Here is a 25,475-nt window from a genome sequence, read left to right on the forward strand (position 1 = left end):
TAGGATTAGTTGGCACGTAACTCCAGCATTTGGGAGAGGAAGGCGCTAATGAAGTAGCTTAGGAAGAGCAATGGTGATCCATACCTAAATTATCAATATTTAAATACCTTTTTTGTCAAGTAACAATTCTTGTAGGATAGGTCATGGTTAAATACAGTGTTGTTTCTGTTTTGAACAAAACACAGAAAATGGCTCTTCCATTTACTGCTAAATTATGACCATACAGTAGCACCTTCACCAACTGCAGTCAAAGAGAGATTGGTGGTCAGCCCCTCAATGGCTTAAGGAAAACATACCAATCAATTATTCAATTTTTCTCACCCATGAATGAAAATCAGCCAACTGCTTGCTGAGTTAATCACAAGAAACCGAATAAGGAGCTGGATTGTAAGAGAACTTAGAAAGGAAAAATGCCTCCACATTTAATATCCACAAAGTCCTGTCAATATGCAAAAGCTATGTGAGAACCCTTGTTTTGCCAAGAAATGAAAAGTACCCCATAAATCTATAAGTCTACTTTTAAGCTGTGATCTTAAGAGAACCAATTTTGCTCTGAGATGATAATGACACTGAAGTGCTATCACATTAAAAAAAAAAAAAAAAAAAAGTTTCACTCTAAATAACTGTTGTTAACCATTTGCCATAATTTTTTTTTTCTTTGGCTAATACAGTTTGACATTTTATTCTGAATGATAAAATAAACATGCATATTTGTAAGTTGTTAACAAATCGCTGACTTGTATTTTAGACACATTTGAGCATTAAAGCACCATCTATTTACTCACCGAATGTTTCATTCCCCTCTCTCCTCTTTCAAATTGACTTTTTTTTTTTTTTTTTTTTTGGCAGTTAATGCATCTTTCCATATGAGGTAGAAGCGGGTGGAACAGTTTTTTTTTTTTTTTTTTTGTTTTGGAGGATTTTATACCAGGAAGGAAAACATCTACCGTGCTCTCTTTCAGCAACAGCCTGCTGCACATCCTCACAGTACCATCACGTTCCCATCTACAATCCCTCATTCCCATCTGTGATCTGCCTGGTTAAAAACTGTCCTGTTGTTTTTACTAAATTAATGACAAACTGAACTGATGAGTTCACCAGTCTGCTGATGTGATCTGATGACAAAAGAGTGGACTGTTCCCCTGCTGATATCCTCCTCACTTTTACGTACACTGTCAACATGAACAACATAAAAAAACTCTTTATGTCACTCAGTGTGGTTTCAGTGTAAGGTCAAGCCTTAACTTGGCGAGGCAGACCTTTCAGATATGATAGTGTTGCTGCCAAGTATGAACCATATGTCTCTTTAGATTCTCACTGTGTGCTTACCAGGGTTGTCAAATACTGTCTGTGGGTGTTTCTGATTGACTAATGCCGATGGCACAAGAGATTCTGGATATCCACTGTTAAATCATTTCAGTCATCGCTACATAAGACTTTCAAAAATTATGTCAGACAGTGCAGCCAAGGTTGCAACATATATCACAGACTACAAACTGTTCCCTTTTTTTTTTCTTCTTCTTCTGGCAGCTTTACTGTAGATGTTAAGTTATAACTCATGTCTTCTACTTTTATAGATAAATATTAAGGACACTGATTTTTGGCCTGCACTGTGAATGTAACCCAGAATAACTTTCATTGCTTGCTATAACTGAACACAACGATATGTAAACACACATCCTCAGCATATGTCATTCATTCTCTATCAGGCTTTCATGTTGTGACTTTCATCCTCGGTGGCATCTGTTAGTGTCAGTTAAAACACACTGTACGTTTTAAGGACCCAGCCTGTTTACTACAAATCACATACTTTATATTACTGCCAACCATTTCTCAAAATTTATCATACATTTTCTAAGATGTTTGAATTAACTTTTACTGTCCTCCAGTCAGGGCAGCAGCCGGGATTTAAGAAATATCAAGGGTCTTGAGTCCAAATTGGCCCTAGCTCAACCTTCGAGATCTTTGACTTGCCAAAAAAAATTCCTGAGAGAGAGAAGAAAAGCGAATTTCACATTTCATTAATTCATGTAACCTTTCAGTTAGATCTTCTGTAAATGTAATCTTCCTACTCTATGGCCTACATCTTTCTCTACACCAGCAGTTGTGTGATCCCTCCGGACACTGAATCCCTTTTGCTTAAACTGAGACACTACAGGTGAATAGCATACAATTTTTAACTAATAGGTATCACCATGAAATTTGATTACTTACATTAAGACACTTATTTTTTGTATCACATCTTTTCTGAAGTTTTATGTTTAAATATACAAATGATGCATTATCTAATGACATATGCACTAATTTGCATACATTTCCAGAACGGAAATCTGAACTTTGGATAAAGCCGTGTTCAAAATTCTTGTTTCAATTTATTGACAAATTAGAGTCAAAGATTTTTACAGAGGGAGTTTTGGACATCTCTTTATATCACCCCATAAATCAGAAAATACTGACAGCCAGAACTAATCCTCCTCCTCCATGTTTTTGGGAATAAAATGTTACAAAAATCAGGCTATGAACAAACCCCTCTGTAAAAAACCTTCAGAATATAGATGAAATAAAACAGGAAAATGTGTATGTGATACTGAGATGGAGATTCTGGCTCAGAGTATGGGAGGAAAAAAACGTCTTTTAAAGATAGGTATTGTAATTGAAATCTACAGATGCAACAAAAGTGTAGTAAAATAAACACCTGAATGTGTGTTTTGGATGTTTTCTATCCACTACTCTGAAAGGAGACATGTTATGAAAGCAAAATAGCCCCAAATCTCAAAATTGACCAGTGCATGAAAAAAACCATGTTTTTACCTGTAGTGTCTCACGTTAAAGGATTTCAGACTTTAAGATGTTTAGACTAAGACATATGAGACTCAGCTTTACAAAGCAAACATTTAGTAGCTGACAAAACAATCTCAGCACAAGGTCCATTTAGTGACTGTCCTGGAGCTTTTTATGATATTATTATATACGATCTATCCAAGTTATTAAACTGGTATTGTTATTTTGCAATAGGTTGATTTCACACTGCCTTATTGCTGCCTTAAAGATTGGGCGAGAAATCCCAAAGTGTTTATAATAATAATAATTAAAAAAAAGTTTTACTTTGGAAAGTCAAGGGAGGTATTTATGATTTGTAGTTAAAGGACATGCAAAAAGTAGTAAAACATACAAAAACAGTGATTTGTTCTATGTGGCAGAGCCATTATGTTGATTTACAACTGTTGCCAAACGGCATTTTCATGTAGTGGGTTTAAAAGTGTCTCCACAGGTGCTTGTTTCACGAGCACACGTGGCAGTTATACTTTTTTTAACTACTTATTCTGTCATTTCAGCTGTTTGAGAGCTGGACGAGAACAGTTTAGTGATATGACCCATTTTTGATCTTGGCGTGCATCTGAGGAGGCTGATAATGTTTTCATATTGTTAGCCACTGCCAGGACTACAACCATTTCAGTTGTGTAAATTCTGTCCCTGTTGACACTGATTTGACCCTACCTCCACCACAAGAGGGCAGTGCTTTTACTCGCTCTACACCAGACAGTCTCTTGGTACAGAGTGCAAATGAGGCCAAGGGAGGAATCAGATCAGATACTAATCTCAGTCTGTGTTGCTTTAACTGGACACTCTACTTACCCTGTTTAATGGCAACAAATGCCACGAACGCTGAGAAATTAAGCCGGCTATTGTGAGGACCACAGGGAAAAACAGCTTCCCTGCCTAATCAGATGGTGTTTGACAGGGGCCTAAACTTCCCCTCCGTAATTAGCAGCTAAAATACACAAGCATAGCAAGCACCGGTACAGTTAAGAATCTGGTTGTTAGACAGGAGTTTGGCCGCAACAGGTTATCTCCTCAGGATGCCTTTAGGTACTTAAAGAAGTGGCTCCCTGCCCATATTGCAAAAGAATAAGCAGGCCAACTTAAAAATGTTTACAGATATATTTGAAATCATTCATAAATGTTTTTTGAGCTGCCAAAACATGCTCTCTTTAAAGAAACATCCCTACAATTCGAAACATACTTTCTTTATTCAACATATATTCTTCTTCTCCCCACAAAATCAAATTTTAGCCCTGCATTTTTTACATAATATCAAAGTCTTACAGCCCATGTATATTACTCTATCAGAACGTTACAGTGTACCTCAAATTATTAAATGCCCTGAAGAACTGAGAGGTCAATGTCAGCTCAAAATTAGTCCGACAGTTTTTTCTTTGGTTGAGGATCTGTCAAATAACTAACTAATGATCCGTTCAGGTGACAAGTACACGTGTGTGTGTGTGTGTGTGTGTGTGTGTGTGTGTGCGTGTGTGTGTGTGTGTGTACAGTATAGGTATAGTGCAGCCCAAATGAAAAAATGCGATTCATTCGATAAACCCTCCTGAGATTCATCTTCATTCCCTTTCAGTATGGAAACCAGATGATGAATGAATGAACGTATATGGAACACAGGGGAAGTGTAGGAACATTGCAATAGCAAACAGAGCCAATGTTTTTTCGGGTGTCTGTTATTCATCGTGTTAGAATGATTGCACAACATTGTACTGTGTAACATTAGATACCTGAAAAGCCTTTCATACTCAAGTTTATATTTTGACAAATTTCATACTTTTGTTTCACAGTGCTTTGATTTTTCTTTGGTTGAAGCTGACAAAACTGCAGACAGACTTTCCTGAAACTATAATAATAATCAACCGCTGTGGTTTGAGACAGGAGGCAGTTTTTTTTTTTTTTCTTTCTGAATATCAGTATGCTACAACTGAGCCTGTAAGAATCCAGTTAGTGCTATCAGATAATTGCCAAATCCTATATTCTCAAGTAGACCAGTCATGGAGCACACACTGTAAGGTTGAAGGATCCTTCTGCTATTTAGATAAGAAAAAAATTGTAATTGTTTTTTTTTTTTTTCCTTTGGATCCTGATCCATATGAAAAACAGGAAACTGAACTGAAAGAAACACAGAGACAGACAACAATGGGATAAATGTAAAATATATTTTTTTTCATATTAGGTTGTGCAGTAGTTTGTGATTTGTTTCAAACGATGTCATAACTTACAATGTTAAGATAACAATCTTGCACACTATGAAACAATTAAGACAAAAAATTAAAAAATGTTTTTGGAGTGATCACACATTTCCAATACGAGTGACATGTCAGTGTGTGGAACACTAAGGACTGTCCATTCACTATCCTTTTATATGTCAAGTATATCATTTTAAAGGAGGCTTATTCTGTTCCAAAGTCGTTATCAATACCGGAAGCAGTTTTCTGTTTTGATGTATAATTGTATTTTATGGTTAACGCTGAATACCTGGGATGACAGTCGATTAGTCGGTTGTCTGATTAGGCGATGATGAGATGTCGTGATGCTTCGCCGTCGCAAATTGTCTATGTACCGTACACAGGTGTGCCGACGCCCTCGCCTTTACCTGTTAGGAGACCCGCCTGTGGTGGAAACACCGGCAGGGCCTGTCTACGGCTCCTGCGCACATGTGTCCCGGCGACGCCCCTGATCAGCGGCAGCCGCAGCAGAGATGTTTGAGGGGGACGAGAGCACAAAGAGGGAAGCGAAGGCAGAAGACAGGGGAGGAGGCGGAGGAGGAGGAGGAGGAGGAGGTCTGCGTAAACCCCGCCTCCGGTCTCGGATCCTCTCGCATTCCTTATTCACAGCCTCTCACGTTGAGCGCAGAGAGAGAGAAAGGGAAGAAACGAGAAGAAGGGGCACACGAGGAAGACGGAGAAGGAGAAGAAGAAGAAGAAGGGGAGCAGCACAACGACCATGGCAATATCCAAAACGTCTCAGCTTGAGATAGTGTCCGATCCCAGCGCACCTCTACCACCGTCGACCACTGCACGGAGCATGCAGTCGCACGACAGACAGAGTCCAGATGAATGAGGGGGCTCTATACCTGGGCCGTGGGCAAAATGAGGGTCATCTTCATCCAAAACGCCGGTTTCGTCGCAGCTTTCTCGCCTTTCAGATGTGAGTCGGTGATGTTGGCAGCGTGCAGGATGACAGATAACGCGAGCGAGCCCGAATTAACCACAGCTAGATCCCGCCAGTCAATCGAGGAGTGAGGAGATCAGACCGACTTATTTAGGCATTTTTTTTTTTCTCTTATTGGAGTAGAGCTTGCACGTACATTACAGCCAGTATATCATTTTTTTTTTTTTTTTTTTTTTAAAGAAAGCGTCTTCAGCTTCCGGCATGCAGCTCGCCGTCGAAATCTGAATACATATTTTATTACGATATTGGCACTAGAATAAATTTCTATCCGGTGAGAGGGGACTATGTATCAGGTTATCGTGGCCCGATAATGTCCCCTTTAGACTTTTGTGCGTAATCCGTTAGTAGACTGATGATATAGCGATAATAACATGAATAGGTAGGAGGAGGAATCTCTGTTCGCTCTGATCAAAGCCAATTGATCAACCAAGACAATCTGGAAATGTTAGTTTCCACATGTTATAATATGACTAGAAAGCTACGCGGTATTCCTTGTAATTTATTTATTTATTATTACTATTATTAGGCCTATAAGTATTATATTATCAATTTATTTTAAGTAGGTAGTTTGATATATTTAACAGTGGGAAAGCTGTTTAAAAACGCTTCCCTAGTGAGATGGAAACCGCTTATATATCGCCCCACCGGGGGACAACCCGTCCCGAGGCCCAGCGAGGCCAAACCTCAGCGGGCAAACCGGCGGGGGGTGACCTCTCCCGTCCGCTCCCAGCTCCGCCACTACCTGCCGGCGGCTCACCCGAGGAGACCCCGGCAAGCAGTGAGGGGCGGAGAAACTCGGGCGTGAAGAAACACCACCACAAGCATAACCTGAAGCACCGCTACGAGCTGCTGGAGACGCTGGGAAGAGGCACCTATGGCAAAGTCAAGAAGGCCATCGAGAGGCACTCCGGCAGAGAGGTGAGCCCCTTAGGAGACGCTGTGTAAAACATCTGTCTGGGTGCCTCTAAGACGCGCACCCCTTAGTAGCCGCTGCAGACAGCGGTGCTCCGAAAATAAGCACCGCGTTGCTCTCAGAGGCGTGTGCACGTCCTTCCCCCGCCGGGAATTTTCCCCCCTTCCTCGAAAAGGCCCATGGGGCCGGGGAGTTGTGGCTGCACACGCCTCGTCCTAAACAGGGCCACACGACCGGATGCTGGAGTGCAAATCCGGCTACTGACTGACTGATGCGACTTCAGTGACCCCAGTGAGCATCGTGAAAACCGACTAACGGCCCCCCAGAGATACTACTAGGGCCCACTCACATTTTCTCCTCGGTATTTTAAGCGTTTTAGACCTAGAGTTTGTCCTTTTGGTTTTGTTTTCTGTTTTGACTGTGAGGGTGTGAGTGTGTTTGACTGGGTCAGCCCACCACTTTCTGCTTCTTTATGGAAAAAAAGAAAAGAAAAAGGAATTGGCTGACATTGCCGTGGTAAACCCACCATCTGCTGTTATGTCATTGTAGATCTGCACATCTCTCCAAAAATATTTCCACGTGTGGCAATATTTGACCCCTGGCAGGACATGAGGAACTTTCCATGTGCTGAGAATTCCAGGGGAGGGGACTTAGCATAGGTCACCAGTGTCTGCCAGTGGTTTCACAACTCGTAGCGAATGCATGCTCGATAGGGGGACCGTAAACTCTCCGGTAGTGCTTACTCTCTCTTGGCCTGTCCCACTTGGCACCTTGTCCTTTCTTCAGTATGTTTTTCTCTTCATTATTGCCATGGCAGCAACTCTAATGTGAAGTGTTATACTTTCATTAGCACTGTAAAATTGCACGACTTATACGTGCCGAACGCGTCGAAGTGTCTTATTTTGACATGAGTGAGGTTGAAATACTGTTTCCCCTCCGATAACTCTAGCTGGCTCAAATTGTTGGCTGTGGATGATTAATCGAAGACATTTTTTGGAGAAACAGTCTTTGACACAAGGTCTACATTTGCTTACATTTGTTATGTTTGTAGAACCCTCCAATACAGCATAATTTGTTTGTTACTGATCTATAAAAGTAATGTCCTAACCAAGTATCCAAAATACAGACACAAATAAAGGGAGTTTTTCCTTGCTACCATTGCCAAGTGCTTGCTCCTGGGGGAATGTTACGTCTCTGTTAGTAATATTATAAAGAGTACAGTTTTACCCTGCTCTATATGAAAAGTGCCTCGAGATAACTTCTGTTATGATTTGGAACGATATAAATAAAACTGAACTGAATTGAAAATTAAAAATACTTCTTTGTAGGTCAGTACTCAGTAGCCTAATGCCCTCCCTTCTCCTACTATCTGCGCTACTCTTCCGAGCAAAGCATTCAGACTTAAAATAGGAGGTCAGTAAAGGATGGGGCTTCCTTGGAATGCTGTGTTTCATGTGGGAGTTTGTATATCTTAAGGAATTCCTCGAAGAAGCAGTGCCTCCGCACATGGCAGACCCTGACTGTCCGACACCTCATGGGCCACGTGTGTCTGACACTAGAGTTTACTCGACCCCTGACCCAGAGGAAGTCCCTCGTGTCCATATGGCAGATACAGCAGTGTGGCAAGGCTGTTATGCAATCATCTCAACTCCCCGTACCGTTTCCGGGTTCGTTCCACAAACCAAAATGAGAAGAGCAGAGATAGCTTGGTGGGGACATAGACTGAGGAGGTTTTGTGCGTGACTGTGTATGCACATGTGTGGAATCAACTGAAGGCGCTTGAGGAAGATTGATTAGATGTGGGCACATTCAGTGTGTCAGCGAAAGTGTGACTGAGTGGCCGTCTCCTTTAATCTGCAAAGCCATATGTTGTACTGCTTGTCAGCCCAGTGGAAACCCAACATTATATGAAGTGCAATTGATCATAGAGATCATAGCGGGGTTATGTGACACATGCAAAGGCTCATGAGTTTGTGCATGGCTCCAGAAGATGTGTTTCATGTTTGTACACCCCTGAGAGAGATAGAAAGAGACGGTGTGAGTGTTAATGTATTATTTACCATCCAGATGACTATAGTGAAAAGGTTGTGGTGACAGCCCGGGCCTAAGATGGGCAGTGACACATGAAAGGCCATCCTCAGCAGGAAATGAGATTGGAGGGGAAGGTTAATATCCTGTCTGGGGGATCATCGTAGACAGGAGGGGGTGGGCAGCTAGCTCAGAGACACAGGAAAGCCCACCACCATAACAAGAGAGGGACGGCTTCAGTTAAAGGGGTTACAGGCTCATATTAATATGAGCTTAAAGCACCAGATTACATCATTCCCCAACGATGGATTCACTGGAGAGGTACGTGAGAGGGGAAAACACTGACATTCCATTGCTATAAGTGGTGCCGTTGATGAGGTATTGTTATGATTTCTGGCTGTGTTTGAGAATACAGTTCTCTGGAAAAGTTCTCACTCTGCCTCTCTCCCCCTAACTCTGGCTCAGGCACACAGGCAACACAGATGATCATGATCCTTAGAAAACGCAGGGACGGGTGAGCTTGTGATGAATACTTCATCTATTTTAATGGCCTGAGAAAGCGCAGGAAGATGTCAGGCTCCACTGAAGCGAAACATGGACTTTCACTTCAAACAAGCTCTGTTGCAAACAAGGGGGTGGTGGTGGATGGGGGGAGGGGGCAGACGAGGCCGGCCCCATACCTGGCAGGGGCCAGCGTGGGCAGTAGCGCAGCGCCTGTTTACTGTGAGTGACAGTAATAGGGATCCACTTAAGGACAAGCGTAGCTGTGTCATCCAGCCCAGGCAGCTGGCAAGTGGCTGATCTTCAGTCCTGTTTAATGATGCACATCGGGGTCAGGGCAGGGGAACATGAGGAGATACACAAGAGATACCTGGCTTTGTGTCAAGCCCAATGTGGGAGAGCTGGCTCAGTCAATGAGTTGGTATACAGTGTGGAGTTAAGATCCTGACTGTTAAAGACTGATTACTACCCTTTTCAGAGAAAAGACCGTGAGGTTATAGCCAGAAGTCATACAGAAACATTTAACTTGCCTTTTGCGTGTAACTTTTTGCCTAAATTAACGAATTCCTGAATGAATTCCTGCATAAAATCCAGGATGACTTACATTCTGCTTCACTGATTAACACCAAGGTCAAATATTTTACTCACATTTTGGGGATCAGTAATAATATGTTGAGGATTCTGATGAGGTAAAGGAAAATGTCAGTGTTAAGACACAAACAACTTTTACCGATTAAGAACACAGCATGTGGACCCCCTGGACCCTGGTTTATTATGGTATAATTTCTTTAAATTCTATGTAATCAAGGCATGCTCTGGAAGGGAACTATTCCGTTTTGGGGTTATTTTTATTGATGCACGCGGTAATTAGCTTGGCACTTACTACTGCCTGTGGTTTCTGCTGCATGGAATAAAGCTGGGCTCCTCAGAAAACACAGCGTAGCTAGGAGAGGACAAAAGTTTAAACCAACAGAATTTAGAGCAAAGAGACTCTATATAGGCCGGATCAAAGCAAACCCAGGGCTCAATCCAGAATGTTTAGGCTACAATTATAGTGATGTGCTACAGTGTGTACACCCGATTGGTTTATTTGGAGAAGGCCGCTAACCTCTCATTTAAGGAGTGCATAGGCTAGAGGTTTGAATGCATCCAGCTGCGGTCGACTCTTACCCCAGTGGCATTGCCATGACAGTGAAAAATTGTCAAATCAAGTGTAGTTGTTGAATCTCCTGTAGAAGACCCACTGGCAAGGCAAGTAGACTGAATCATTTCCTCGACCACTGCTCATTCTCCTGATTTCTCCATAAAACTCCCAGCAGGCCAGATTTTCAGGCTATTTAAAAAAGCAGGCCATTAGCTGTTCTTAATCAGAATGACTATAAATAAGAGGGCAGTTAGTGATTTAGAGACCTCTCAAGGACTTTTTGAAGGTGGAGGAAACACAGCTGTGTAGGTCAATACTGACTTTTGATTTATGGAGAAGCACTTGAGGTACCTCCCTGCCTTCATCCAGAAATCATGAACATTTAACACCTTGCTCACCTCTTTTTCATGATACTCACGGTCCTCACTGGCTCTGTGGACGGCAGTGATTGTCAGTCATTCAGTTGGTTCACCACTTTGGTGCAGATTGAAATATCTCAACAACATTTGAATTGATAACCATGAAATCCTGTACAGACATTCGTATTGTCCACAAGATACGGCCGACTTCAACTTGTGCCACCATGAGGTTCACATTTTTGGTTCTGAATGAAATGTCCTCACAAATGTGAAAGGATTGCAAAGAAATTTAGCACAGACATTCAAGGTTCCCACTGGATGGACTGTTAGCATTTTGGTATTCCCCTAACTTTTCCTGTCAATATCATCAGGGCAAAACACTTGGCTTTTTATGACCAAATACCATCAGTCTCAGCTGTACTTTATGTTTAATGCTATAAGCAAATTTTAGCACGTTAACACACTAAAGTAAAATGGTGAATATGGTAAACATTATACCTGCTGAACATGCTGACATTAGCGTTAAGCACAAAGCACCTGTGTGCCGGGTAGCTGCAGAATCTTAGTCTTGTTTTCTAACAACAGCTGCACCCAGGTAGATGGTTGCTATGGAAACCCCCATGTTTTACCATGTGAATCCACCTTCTCATCTCTTTCAGAGAAGGGTTGGGGGCTCAGATCATAGGTCCAGCCCAAACACTGACTAATACCTGCTTAAATGTAGGCTCTTGCCCTGAAAGAGTACAAAGTAAGCCTCCATTATGGCACCACGTGTCAGGTTATTTTTTCTCCTCCCTCATTTTGCTTCATACAGAAAGAGGCTGAGTAAATTACACAGTGTGAGAATAAGATGATACCTCTACTTGCTTGACTCATCTGGCTCTCATGTCAGCAAGGCTTGGTGATGAGGCCAAAGGTTGCTATTCAGGCCCTATATATATCCTGAAAGGGGAGGTAAATGTAAAGTGTACCAAGTACAGAGTTTATTAGAGAAAGAGATGAAGCAACGGGGTACATACTGATTTGGCTGGCATCATTTTACTGACACAGAGAGACATCGTGTGCAGTATGTACTCTGCAAGAGCCATGTACATTTTAAAGTTCACTGATAAAATAATGAACAGGACACAAACATGTTGGCCTTTAGTATTATTTTGCAGGTTTTTTGTTTTTTTTACACTTAACTGCCCAAATTAAATTGATACTTTTATGTAACCGGGTTAGGTGAAAATAAGGAGAATTTGTTTTAAGCTTTTGTGTTGCTATAAGTCGTCCGATCAAAGTGTCTTGTTCTGTTTCCAGGTGGCTATCAAGTCCATTCGGAAGGAGAAGATCAAGGATGAGCAGGACATGGTTCACATCCGTCGAGAGATTGAGATCATGTCATCCCTCCGCCACCCACACATCATCTCTATATATGAAGGTGAGGGTCTGCTGTGTGTCTGTCATTACACACACACACACACACACACACACACACACACACACACACACATGACAAATCATCCACATTAGTTTGACTGCAACACGCATAAACAAAAACACACACGCCCATAATTCACCCCTCCCTCAGCCCCACTCGTGGCTAAACTGCAGGATTGTCATGTTATGACATGCAGATGTCATAATAGGACCTGGACTGCAGCTCTGGGATGTTATTCATCTTCTCTGCTCTTGTCTGTCCGCCTGGGCCAGTAAAAGTCTGGATGGCTTTAAATGCATGTGTGTGTGCACGTTTGTGTCGAAAGTTTGTGTGTATAAGAGGGGTGGTATTCTAAGGGATTGCCTCTCCCACATCTAAGAGGTCTCATCCCTTGTCTTCTCTGGTCCTGATCTCAGGGCCAGACATCTGCTGATACTTAGAGACAACTGCAGCTGGGAACCAGACTGTACTTTGTGTGTGTGTGTGTGTGTGTGTGTGTGTGTGTGTGTGTGTGTGTGTGTGTGTGTGTGTGTGTGTGTGTGTGTGTGTGTGTGTGTGTGTGTGTGTGTGTGTGTGTGTGTGTGTGTGTGTGTGAGAGTGAGAGTGAGAGTGAAAGACTGCATAAGTACTTCTATGTTTGTTTCTATGTATGAGCCTATGAGCATGGTTGTCTGTGTGTGTAGCAAGGGAGACACTGGATTGACCCCAGTCACCCAGGCCTGCCCCCTGTCTGACTCCGGTCCAGTGCTATGCAGAGGGAGGAAAGGCCTTGAGCCCTCCCTGGAGCAACGTCAACGTATATCTACCCCAGGAAGCAACTCTTTAAATATCAAAGCCTTCAAGTCAGGCGTAAACAGCACACACACTTACTCTTTGGGACCTTTTTTTGATATAAGATCTTTTGAATGACCTTAACCTTACTGGAAGTAAAACATAGATAAGAATAAATGGTGAGTGTAAAGGCTGAAAAATTCCCACTGAACTTTTCCAACGTATTGTTTGCAATTAATCATGTCTTATAATTTAGTCTGGGCCTATGTGCAGGCAATTAAAGTCACAAGGTGCTGCAGTGTGAGTCCGTTTCATATGATTTGTGACTCGTGACTATTTTTATGCCTATGTCAACAAAGCAACAGTTTCAATGCCCTTTTCAGGATAGCTACCCTAGAACAATGGCAACCAGTTGTGTGCCACTACCCAAGCTGGCTTACCCACTGTCCTTTGTTCAGTTTCAAAGTCCCCAGGTCGTTATCAGCAATGTGTATATGTGACAAACATGGCTATTTTTCATGGGAACGTGCCAGCAGTCAGCTGGAGGGCTGAAGTGCAGCCGCGTTTTATGTGTTTTGTAAGAGAATGATTAAAAGAACACCCAGCTTTATAAACTCCGAGGAGCCTGTATGGTTTTCCTATCTGTGCTGCCTTCCTTTATAACCAGCATACTCCACCAACATACTCAACCAGACTCATTGCTCTCACTCTTTGGTGTTTCTCAAACCCGGCGTTTACTATTGCGGCCTGGCCTCCGCCCAGCCTTGCTTTACAGATATATAGGAGGCCCAGAGATTTGTGTATCCGGCAACACCCTCTTCAACAGCCCCTGCTAACTGCCTTGTGTGAAGCAAAGCGGAACCAGATGTGTGTGAAGATTGATTTTTACCACTCCCTCACATTCTGCATCCATCAGCATGCTGTGCGGGGTATTTAAAAGCGGATTTGTCTCTTCGCTCCTCAGGCATAACTGTGCAATAGTGCCCCCCTTGCTGACTATTGACAAATAGTCAACCCTGAGGAATGCTGTAAATGCAGTAATTGACACAGCCAAATAAAATGTTACTAGCATGTACGTGTTTGTAGTGACAGATGCGTTAGTAGACCTTAGCCTGAAAAGGTAAAGGAGCTATATGTAAATTTTGCTATTGCTACATAGCCAACATTAGCATTAACAGCTGTTTACTTACCAGTGTAGTAGAAACTTTGGAAGTTCAGTGTCAAACTTCATGCCTTTACTCGCCAAGAGTAGCGCTGCTCAGAGGGCATATTATAACCTCTTTTATTGTAAACATAATGATGGCCGAAGGTCTTGGCAAGCAACCATCACCCACGCCCGCTCCTGGCAAGAAACCACGTTTGGCGGCAGAGAAAACTTACATATAGCAACTTTAAAGGAATATTTTGACGTCTTTGCGAGAGTTAGAGGAGAAGATCGATACCACTCTCATCTACACAGTAAATATGACATGAGCAGCTGGTTAGCTTAGCTTAACTATGTGACTTTCTGGTGTTTGACACATAACCCTCTATAAAATCAGAACTTGTAATTTTTATGGTTTTTCTTTGGTTTTTGCAGTGATTAAACACATGAGATCTAACATGTTAATAAGTGAGCTTTAATGGCGCTGGATGGCAGATTTTGTAACCTTGGAACAGAGCCAGGCTAGCTGTTTCCCCTTCCACTTTATGCTAAGCTAAGATACCTGGCTACTGGCTGTAGCTTCAAATTTAACAACAGATATCAGACTGGTGTCAAGCTTTTCATCTCATTCTTGGCAAGAAACTGAATAAGTGTATTTCCCAATGTGTTGAACTATTCCTTTAGGAGTGAAAGGGAACTGAGGACGACATATAAAGCTAGAACAGACATAAAAGCATTCACCCTACTGTGAATAAAGAGCCACAATTTTTATTGTTCTCATTATACTGTATTCTCTAAAAGTGACATATACCTAGATGGTAGGTTAAAGTCTGAAGATCTTTCGTAATGGTAGCTAAGTCCAGTAAGACCAGTTGGGGGGAAAAAAACTATTACTTCAGCATTAAAATACATTAAACCCAAAAAGTATACAGTTATAAATGTTTGCTTGTTTATTGTCAGCGTCAGTAGTATTCAACTATTCTTCTGTATTATACTTTACTTCTGTATTTACTCTGCTTTTTGCCCCCTAAGCAAGCTTGCAACAACAGTCTATCATCAGTGCAGGCATTAGGACAATAGATGCTAATTAGTCAGATGTGAGGGCCTGACCTGTGAACAAAGCCCAGTGAGTGACAGCAAGGCTGTAGTGGTGGCTGGTGTACCCAACGGGCTGTAACAAACCCAAGTTATGTAAGCCAGTTAATTACTTCAACACCAGGGGTCAAAGGTAAATGGGAGTGCAAGCTGAGAATTGGCTCTCCAAGTACAACCCGACCACGGATCACTGCGAATGTCACCCCAGGTCACTACTCTGTCGACCAATCAGAGGGTCGGATCGGGTCTGCCCTCCCGGGTGCTTGGCTTACATCCCGTCTGTTACTTCCAAAGCAGCCAGACAGTCACAATCAGGGAGCATTAGCATCACTCAGCAACTGTGTGTTTTTGTAGAGGATTATATCTTTAAAAGGATCCTGGTAAGGGGGGGTGAGGAAAGTAGTGTGACAAACTATGAAGGTGCTCACTCAAGGGTGCAGAAAGCAGAGGCCCTCACCCCAGTGACCCTGCTGTGTGGGAAAATCAACCCACACAATATGGAACAACATGGCTGACTGTGTTGTTGTCATCTCCTCAGTATTCCCTTGGTTATTTTCTCTCTCCTCCTCTCTTTGCCTAACCATTTTCATTCCCTTCATGCCAAGGCGCTGGGAGAGAAGTAAGTTGCCAAGTTGAAATTATACACCAGAAGGCTAAATACTGACACGGAATGATATGTTTGGTGAGCTGCACTTGGATAGTAATGCATTACAGTAATACAACTATAATAATATTGCTTTTCCCCAGTTACCAGGTGTGTAACAAGTCACCTTCTTAATTCAAATGAAACTTTTAGACACAAAAATATATCTTAATCAGGTTGTTGCCCCCACAAAAGCCAGAATGGAGCTAAATTATCTGCGATTCTGGCCCATCCCTATTATTGATTTGTTTTGGTCACGTAAAGTCAATGTCAGGTGTAAAAGCTAGCTTAGATGAAAAATATGTGTCTACTTTCCAATAGCAGACACATTATATTGTCACTACTTTAACTTTAATGAACAAATATGAACTTGACGGACGAACAGTGGACGAGAAAATTAATGGGTTTCCATTATCAATCAAACACAGAAATACAGTTGAGATGATCTTAAAATAAAAAGGTATTCTTAGCTGCGTTGAGTCATGAATTACTAATGAGTAATGTGTTACTTTTTCTGAGTTATAATGAGCCCAATCCTGCTGAAAAAGTGAGAGGTTCCACAATTTTTTCACAATAAACTGTTGTAATTTATGTGATAGTTTCCCATCAGATGGACACCGAGTGTGGCAATTAGGAATGTGGGAATGTGTTGTGAAATGTGGTGAGAAGATGCACAGTTAAATTGGGATGTGTCAGGGACATCGAGCGACACTTTGGTGGATCCTCTGTGATGCCAACTCTTTCTCTTCTTGTTCTGGTTCCTGCTTTTTCTGTTTACGCTGGTCTCCACTCGCTCTGGTCTTAGAGGAGTGGACTTGATTGAGTTAAGGAGCCACATACACGAGGTGGGGTTTGGGTGATGTAACCCTGGGAGAAGTGTAGAGATGTAATGTGCTCCTCTGGAATTTGGATTCCTGTTCCAAAATTTAAGGGGGTGAACTGCCTTACTCTGCATTTTACATAACAATGTCCATTTATGATTTTAACATGATAGAATGAACCTGGAATTATTTTAAAAAGTTGTCCTCTCAGCTCTCCTGCTGCTAATAATATAGATGCATTTTCCTGAAAGTAGATATTAATGGACTTCAATTGTTTATCTTTTCTTAGTGTTTGAGAACAAGGACAAGATTGTGATCGTGATGGAGTACGCCAGCAAGGGCGAGCTGTATGACTACATCAGCGAGCGCCGGCGCCTGAGCGAGCGAGAGACGCGACACTTCTTCAGACAGATAGTCTCTGCCGTGCACCACTGCCACAAGGTGAGAAAACCCATAGCGTACTATACATAGAGAAAAACATGCACATTAATTTTTCTGGTCACCTTAAATCTCTTTGCCTCTCTCACACACATCCAGACTTTGTTTTCCAGGCTTATTGTAACATTAACCATGTACCTCCACAGTCAACCATATAGCCAGTTAATCTGCAGGCCCTACACAGTATGCTTTTTTTGGCGCAGTGGTGTTAGGGAGTCATGTGTTTCTTAGTGAAGATGGAACACAGGCCGGTTTAATTTAGGCTTATGCTCTGATACATACCATAGTGCACCAAACAAGCCTTAATTCTGGCCTCATGTGTTGACACACTGATGGACGTCCCAAGATACCCCCAAAGGTTGTCCCCAGACATTTAGCTCCAGCCACACCCATGTCAACCACTGCTCCACACCTCACTAACTCCCATCAAAACCCCAAGGTCCAAGGCCTTGTTTGGATGGGTTCCCCTCTTGTCATACTCTTCCCAGCTGGAGTTGATGTCATGCTCCTCAGATAGGAGAGTCCCAGACAGCCATGAATGATGAATCATCACTACCATGCACAACCTCCCCCCGGGTGGGGTGATGTGAGTCACTGACATAACAAGCAAGCAACCATTTCTCCATTGTGTATAACAATCAAGGTCATGTGGGAATGAGCTCCCTGTCAGGCAATATCCAATGGAAGATACCATGCAGAGCGCAACCCTGGGAGGGAATGACTGGTGAAGTCACTCCTCCACATCTGAGCTGGGTTCTGTCTGCATACCACATGTTAATTCCTAGGTTGTTTTTTTTTTTTTTTTTAAACCCACGCATTAACAGCATAGTTTTTTTTTTTTAATCCATAGATGTTGTGAGAACATCATTCATACAGGGTGGTAATTACAGGCTCATGTTTATGTGACACATGTGAGTCAATTTAAAAAAGAAAATCACAGCAGATGTCAGCACAAAGACTCCAGAAGGGGCAAGGCCAATTAAAGCTTACTAGACCAACAGGCTGCCTTGATTTTCCCCCAAGAGCCACAAGCTAGCATCGTCAGAGTAAATCATCTAATAATACAAAGGACTGTTTATTACTTAGAGCCAGCTCTCATGAATAACACATTGATAGATACATCAATCATTACTTAGTTTTTTCCCTTTGTCTTTCAGAATGGAGTGGTGCACAGGGATCTGAAACTGGAAAATGTGCTACTGGATGAAAACTGTAATATTAAGGTAAGTTTGCCTCTTGATCTGTGATCTGTTACCTTGCTAACTCGAATGATCTTTGTATGAGGGATGAACAATCACGTGGCTACTGTAAAATTCACACGTACCCCTGTTTCCACAGATTGCTGATTTCGGGCTGTCAAACCTCTACCATAAGGACAAGCTGCTGCAAACCTTCTGTGGCAGCCCACTCTACGCTTCACCAGAGATTGTCAATGGGAGACCTTACCGTGGCCCAGAGGTGAGGCCCAATGAACCAAACAGTGACAATGATTGAAACCCCAGCTGATTGTGTGTGAACTTAACAAGGACATGATTTCCTTTTTAAGTATCCATCATCTTCATCATTGTCCTCCCTGGTTGTTAAATCTGTTGCTAACCGTATATAGCTTTCGTCATTGTTATTTCACTTGTGATTATCATCATCACATAGCCGTACACAAAGTGGTGGGGATATTTTGTTTTCTGTTTTTTTTGATGGTATTACTAGTAGTTTCCAGGCAAAGGGAAGTCTCTTTCGCAGTTCCACAGTGGGTCATCTCAGATACTGTCTACATCCCTCTCCATTCCTCCCCTTCCTACAATGTCTGGGTCCTTTAAAGTGAGGAACTGGAGGATAGTTTTTGCTCACTTTCTTTTCATCTTAATGGGTAAGAAAATTAAGCTCCACAGCCTCAAAAAGGCACACATGGTCAAAGTCAAATAGTTTTGGTGAAAGAGAGTGAAAATGTCTCCCCAAAGCCACTTATCTGGCAATTCCTGAGTCATTCTGAAGGGCGTTGTCTCTAAAATTGCATCAGTTCCATAAAACAAAGCAGCAGAGGGAAAAAAAAGTTGCATTTTTAGATATTCAAGTCAAACCATTCAATTTAGCGTAATTCACTATAATTTACTCGAGAGTGCTAAAAACTACAGCAGTTCGAGTGCAATCGCAATTACAGAACCCCAGTTGGGGTAAGGCCACAAATTACAGCAAACACAGGCAACAAAAATAGAACACAACAATAGTGCGTGCCCTGTCTTGCCCTCGGGAATGGACCAATGGCTACAGAAGAGTGAAACATTTTTGATGTGTGATCCAGAGCACTAAAGGAAGTACATCAGCTTCTTAACTAGTCCTATCTGATTTCCTCTTCCTAGAGTCTGTGTCAAAGCTTCAGCTACAGCCATCAGAAGCACATTCTTCAGGACATCTCATCCTCCCCTAACCACTGGCAACACACCCACGCATTACATTTCCCTCTCAGTCGCACTCACACACACACTGAGACAGGTCATCTGGTGATCACTGAATGGCAGCGTGCCTCCAGTAAGTCTTCAAGGGCTCAGGATATCACGACTGCTGGACTCATTACCCCCTCCAATCCCACCAATGTCCCCATGGCTCTGCACCTCATCATGCCCCAGACACAAAGTCTTATGTAACAGCTTACTTAGAGAGCCACATTGCATTAGGTTGGAAAGTGTTTTCTTCTCCCTGACAGAGCAGGAGAGAATGGAGGGTGGGGGGGTGGGGGGTTTATCTTTGTGGAAACAAGCCTTTTCCCACCAGAGTACTGGCATTTGTCATTATTTTTATGAAAGACACGCTGGAGAAGAACTCCAGCGTCACAAGCTCTGTGACAGAGATGTTCTTGTGTGATGTTAGTGTGAAAAAGTGATCGGAGCAGAACTGACCTCATTTCACAACATTGATTTTAATGCAATGAATCATTAGTCAAAACAGGACTTGCAAGAATTTTCATTGCATGACTCCAGATCTAATACTGTATATATATATATCATACAATAATTGTGTATGACTGAATGAGCTATCTTATGACCAGGTTTTGGTTTTCACCAGGTTGACAGCTGGGCTTTGGGGGTGCTGTTGTATACCCTGGTCTATGGGACCATGCCATTCGATGGGGGAGACCACAAGAACCTCATTCGCCAGATTAGCAACGGCGAGTACAAAGAGCCCACTCAGTCCTCAGGTACTGCAGGAACCTTTTCCTCTGTTTGCATTTCTCCCAGTTTTTGTCATGATAGGAAAACACAACTGCCCTTTACAAAACAATAATCATAAAATATACTCGCAAAATCTACACCAGCTGGAACCCAGATAGTCAGCGAGGAACACCATTTGTCAGAAATTGAAACCAATGACCCCTGACATTCTGTCTATAAATTGCACAGGACTCTTTCAATGTAGATACCAGAAAATACTCGAAAGCCTTTGAGATTCTGGTCCATAAACCGTTGAATGGAATATGGATCAGACTGCTATGAATGTACGCATTTAGTAGAATCTGCACAGTCCATTACATATAATACTCAATGCCCTCTTTGTCCAGACAGTATAAAGAAACTCAGGAATATCACCTAAGCTACAAACCTGTCTTAATACTCTTTAAACACGTATTCAATTTTTGATTAATCATTTGTCTAATTAGACACTAGATTACTAGCAACTAAACTGTATGGTAAAAAGTGGAATGTAAGAATGTCATTTAAAGTTAATTTTCTATGAAGAACAGAGCAATTGGAAAATAATTTTGGTTTCAAGCTATTATTCAGCTCTGAACGTTGCTATAACGCCGGAGACACCTGGATGGTATGAATTTAGTCACTGCCATGTGTAATGTTATTTTAACTGCGGATGCATTATTGTGGTTTACACTGAAAATAATCATGAAAAGTGTTTAGTGATTAATAATTTTAGTAAGGGTGTAAATACACTAAAGTTGTTCATGTAAAGTTGTCAAATGGTGTGCAGTATGAGACAGCCTCCAGATTGTTCTTGTTCTGTTTTCTGCTAGATGCCCGTGGACTGATCCGCTGGATGCTGATGGTGAACCCTGAGCGCCGGGCCACAGTCGAGGATATAGCCAACCACTGGTGGGTAAACTGGGGCTGGAAGAACAGTGTGTGTGACTGCGAGACCCAACGTGACCACGGAGGCTCGCCCATGCTGGCCCGCTTCATCGACTGGCAGAACCGCACTGAGCCACGTGGTTCTGGGGCCAAAGCTGCAGCCATGCCCCAGCTGCTGCGCCAGAGGCCCAAGAAGTCCAAGAAGGAAAATGTCGAGGCAGGACAGACCCACTGTGGAACAGAGGACAAGCCAGGGCTGAAGAGACCCAAGGGGATCCTGAAGACCAGGGTAACTGAGGAGCAGCAGTCTGCCAGTCTGGAGGAAGTTGAGTTGGGTCAGGCAGCGCTGCCTCAACAAGTAGAAGGGGGAGAGGAGGCCTCAAGTCCAGATCGAGAGGAGGAGGAGCCGACTCTGGGAGGAGGTTCGCCAGCTAAGATGGTGCCCTCTCTGCCTAAGAAAGGCATCTTGAAGAACAACCAACAGCGGGAATCGGGGTACTATTCATCCCCAGAGCGCAGCGAGTCCTCCGAGCTTTTAGGGGGTGCCAGTATGTCTCTACTAGCCACCTCCCCGCCCAAGAGAGTGATGGGGAGAAAAGGTATCTTAAAGCGAAACGGCAAGTACTCCACCTACAGTGGGCCTCCCTCGGCAGCGGCAGTGGCTGGAGTTCTTGGTGAGCCTCCTCCATCAACTGAGTCTGGTTTGTCCCGCAGTCAGAGTCGACCCTCCAGTATAGTTGGGGAGGACAGCTCTGTCCTGTCCCTGTCGCCCAGCTCCCTCAGCGGGGCTGAGTGGCATCCCTCCACCCCCCACCTCCGGCCAAACATCAGGGCCTGCGTCTCTGCTGAAAACCTGCTGCAGCTCGCCAACTTCAAGGGTTTCCAGGCAGCCCCGCCGCTCCAGGGACCCAAGTTCAGCCGCGGCCCCAAAACGAAAGGCTCCCCAGGGGACAATGGCAGCTTCTCCTTGCTGGGGGACCTGGAGGACATGACTCAGGTGTACCAGCAAGCCCTGGACATCAGCAGCAACCTCACCTAACAGATGGGTGGCAGAGAGAGAGAGAGAGAAGAAGCAGAGGGAATTAAACCTGACTGTGTATGTGTGTGCGCAGATGAAAATGGGTGGCATTAACGACCAGTGTGTTACTGGGAAACACCTTTTTGGGAGTTGTGGCTTTTCAAATGGGACTGAAATCTTGAAGGAAATGATATATATATATCTGCGCACACACATACACACAAAGATGTACAAACTTAGGTGTATTTCTCTGGCCAGAGGAAATTCACTTAGGGTTTTGTGAACAGGAGAGAGAAATAGCTGGCACGAGAGAATGCCACCCAGTCTGCTTTCTTGGCCCGCCCATAGACTTTGCTGTGTTCAACATGTTTACATATTCAGCAAGAAGGCAAGTTAGAATCACAAATGCAGCAACCAGAAACTGGTTGGCTCTCCTTGTACACCACCCATTATGAGTTTGAGTTTACGAAAGCACCTTAAAACTCACACAGAGCACATGCTTTTGTGATCTTCACTTCCTTTAAAAAAGAAACAAACCAGGGTCTTGTTCCAAAAATAACTGACATTGCTGATTATTTATTAATATTTTTCGTAGCTTTTGGTTTTAAGTGCAAAACTGGTGGGCGCTGGCTGTTACTGGAAGAGTCCAAAGCTCCTTGTCTCCAACTCTTTGTGTGGAACTGACATATATAATTATGTTACTCAGTGATGAGAAACATATATATACTCAGCATATATAACTATGTCTGTGCATGTAAGACACACAGGCAATTATACTTTCATAAAAGTGTATGTCCTATATATGTGTATGATACTAGGGAATATGTAGGAAGTGCCTTTTTTGATTCATAATAAAAATTATGTATGTCATTTCCTTAAAGTGGAGGGAAAAGCCAGGCCGACCCGTCACCAGTTATGCTTTTTTTTTTTTTTTTTTTTTGATGAATGTGGAGAGACCCAGGGCCTTCAGCGCACAGCTGACTAGCTTTACTTGTTTCGGGGTCCGAAGGTCAGTCTGAGACAGTTCAGATCAAAGAGTCTCCCCGCCCCCCCACCCCCATCCCGGTTCCTGTGAATCACACAGACATGCCAACATCTACAGGCAGCCTCAGAAAAACCTCTGTGTTCTTTGTCAGTATTTAAGCCCACACTTTGGTTTGTCAGCAGTTTAGGTGGCTTGGTTGAACACAGATTTGCTGGCAGCACCAGAGGTCTGGAGGGACTCACCTAGTGGGACATTTACTGAAAGAGATGGTGCAGACACCATCTCACAGTCCTGGAATGTGCCTGGCTCTTTTAGCCTTTTTGTTTCACTACCTGATAAAATAGGCTCTTTAGTGAGGGATATATTTTTTTTTTTTTTTTTTTTAACCAAAGGCAAGTAAGGTGTTTTCCATTGTCGGACTGGTTAATATTTTACCCAAAGCTCTTCAAAAGAGCTAAGTAATGTGGTTTGTTTTAGCCTGCTGATGACACAGCAAATTCCCCAGACAAAGGCTGGAGACGTGTTGGTGCTAGAGATCTCTATCAGCCCCAGCCCGACTCAGCACAGGTGGGATCTGTGGTCAGTGCTGAGCCCTCCAGCTGTGTATACTAGTGCATTATTTCAACCAAGCACAATTAGCCAGCTATTGTTTTCATTTGTAATAAAGAGAGAGGCTGTGCATAGAGATTTATAGCTAGAGGGAGAAGAAAAGTGTGAAAAGAAGAGTGTGAAAGAGTGATGCATGAAGCAGGGCTGAGATTAGAGAGGACTTTCCTGTAAAACACAGTAAAGGTCAAGGAGTTAGATTTATTTTTGGAAGGAACTGTAATGTAGATTAGTGAAAGTAAAGAAAGTGAGTAGAAAGACTAGATGGAAAGTTTTTTTTGTTTTTATACCAAAGATATGATTCAGGGGACTGGATAGGTCAGGGACTAATGAAAGCCTTTCTTTTGAGCCGTTTTCTTTGACATGGGAATCCCCATTGGTGAATGAAATCATCCCCACATTGGCTTTACCTCACGTTTGTTATATTTATTTTTTTCTCTTTTCGAGTTTTTATTTGAGATGCTGGAGGCTGTTGACACAGCTTGTCAGTGTGCGGCTTGTGTGTTCAGAATGGCCTTAGAAAGTGTGTTACACTTTTCAACAGCAGCGAAAAAGTGGGAAAACGGTGACTGACATCATCCAAAATATCAAATGATGTGGATGGAAAACCATGCAGTAGATGACCCCGAGGAAAAAGATCACATGTTGAATGTTTTCAGTGGTCTGCTTGTGTGAAGAAAAGGTCCTGGGTATTGATTCAAATGAAAGACCCATTGCATATTATATTTTATTTTATTGCCTTTTTGTATTGCATTTTATTGTTAACTGGATTTACAGTGAGAAAATTATACTATGTTAGTATTTTGTGTTATTATGCTTCTGTTTTTGATTTTCCAAAATATAAGAAACTTTATATTGCTTTATGTTATGGCAGAAAATACTTCCTTCCTCGAAGTATTAAAATTTCTCTCTGAAATTGGTGTGATCTCATTTTCCCCCTGGTTTGGTACTCCTGTGGGTCAGAGAAGCCCATTAACAACCTCCAAATGCCAACAACTAACTTTGCATAAATTAAAATGTTAATTGGAATAGGGAAAAATCCAAACCTATGTACAAATATATTAAAAGCTTGAAAATTGAATTTCAACTTCTACCAATACATGGGAGATCCAAAAAGTCCAAAATGCTGGAATAACATCAGGAGAAAAAGGAAATAAAGCAATGGAAAGAATCTGGTGATGAAACTTTAACTCTGCCAAACTGGAAATAACTGGTGCATATCTGTTAGTTAGCAGAAAGTCTAATCATAGGAAAACTTGACTGGATATTGTTATGACAATAATAATAAATTAGTATTATTATGTTATTTAAGTATTATTTTCGTTATGGCTTTTTACTATGGTTGGCTTTTGCCACAGTTTTTGGTTTTATTTTTTTGTCTGTTGGTGATCCTGGACTGCCAAGGTGGATTAAGTTGTGTGCCTTTGGTATCTTTTATGAACTTTTTTTTTGATAATGAAAATTATTATCAATGTGTTTTTATACTTGTATTTATTGGTGA

At 42.4% G+C, this 25,475-nt stretch overlaps 1 protein-coding gene across 2 annotated transcripts; it reads left to right on the forward strand.

The window, feature by feature from the left end:
- Positions 1 to 5,689: 5,689 nt before the first annotated feature.
- Positions 5,690 to 23,292, forward strand: nuak1b (NUAK family, SNF1-like kinase, 1b). Of its 2 annotated transcripts, none has more exons than XM_040131891.1 (7): positions 5,690 to 5,988; positions 12,260 to 12,380; positions 17,144 to 17,295; positions 18,450 to 18,515; positions 18,631 to 18,750; positions 20,353 to 20,485; positions 21,311 to 23,292. In XM_040131891.1, exons 2-7 carry the CDS (start codon positions 12,308 to 12,310, stop codon positions 22,402 to 22,404), a joined length of 1,638 nt encoding a protein of 545 aa, XP_039987825.1. In that variant the 5' UTR covers positions 5,690 to 5,988; positions 12,260 to 12,307; the 3' UTR covers positions 22,405 to 23,292. The 2 variants fall into 2 exon arrangements, with proteins under 2 accessions (XP_039987825.1, XP_039987824.1); XM_040131890.1 differs by lacking the exon at positions 5,690 to 5,988 and adding an exon at positions 6,160 to 6,930.
- The last annotated feature ends 2,183 nt before the right edge of the window (positions 23,293 to 25,475 follow it).

Source organism: Xiphias gladius, chromosome 8 (assembly GCF_016859285.1).
Source record: "Xiphias gladius isolate SHS-SW01 ecotype Sanya breed wild chromosome 8, ASM1685928v1, whole genome shotgun sequence".
NCBI lineage: Eukaryota > Metazoa > Chordata > Actinopteri > Istiophoriformes > Xiphiidae > Xiphias > Xiphias gladius.

What these genes read in the sequence shown, in the direction of transcription:
- nuak1b (XM_040131890.1), top strand. Translation starts at nt 6,631, where the DNA reads ATGGAAACCGCTTATATATCGCCCCACCGGGGGACAACCCGTCCCGAG. An exon ending in CATCATCTCTATATATGAAG is followed by an intron (nt 12,381 to 17,143) that starts GTGAGGGTCTGC and finishes ATCTTTTCTTAG; the next exon opens with TGTTTGAGAACAAGGACAAG. An exon ending in GACCTTACCGTGGCCCAGAG is followed by an intron (nt 18,751 to 20,352) that starts GTGAGGCCCAAT and finishes GGTTTTCACCAG; the next exon opens with GTTGACAGCTGGGCTTTGGG.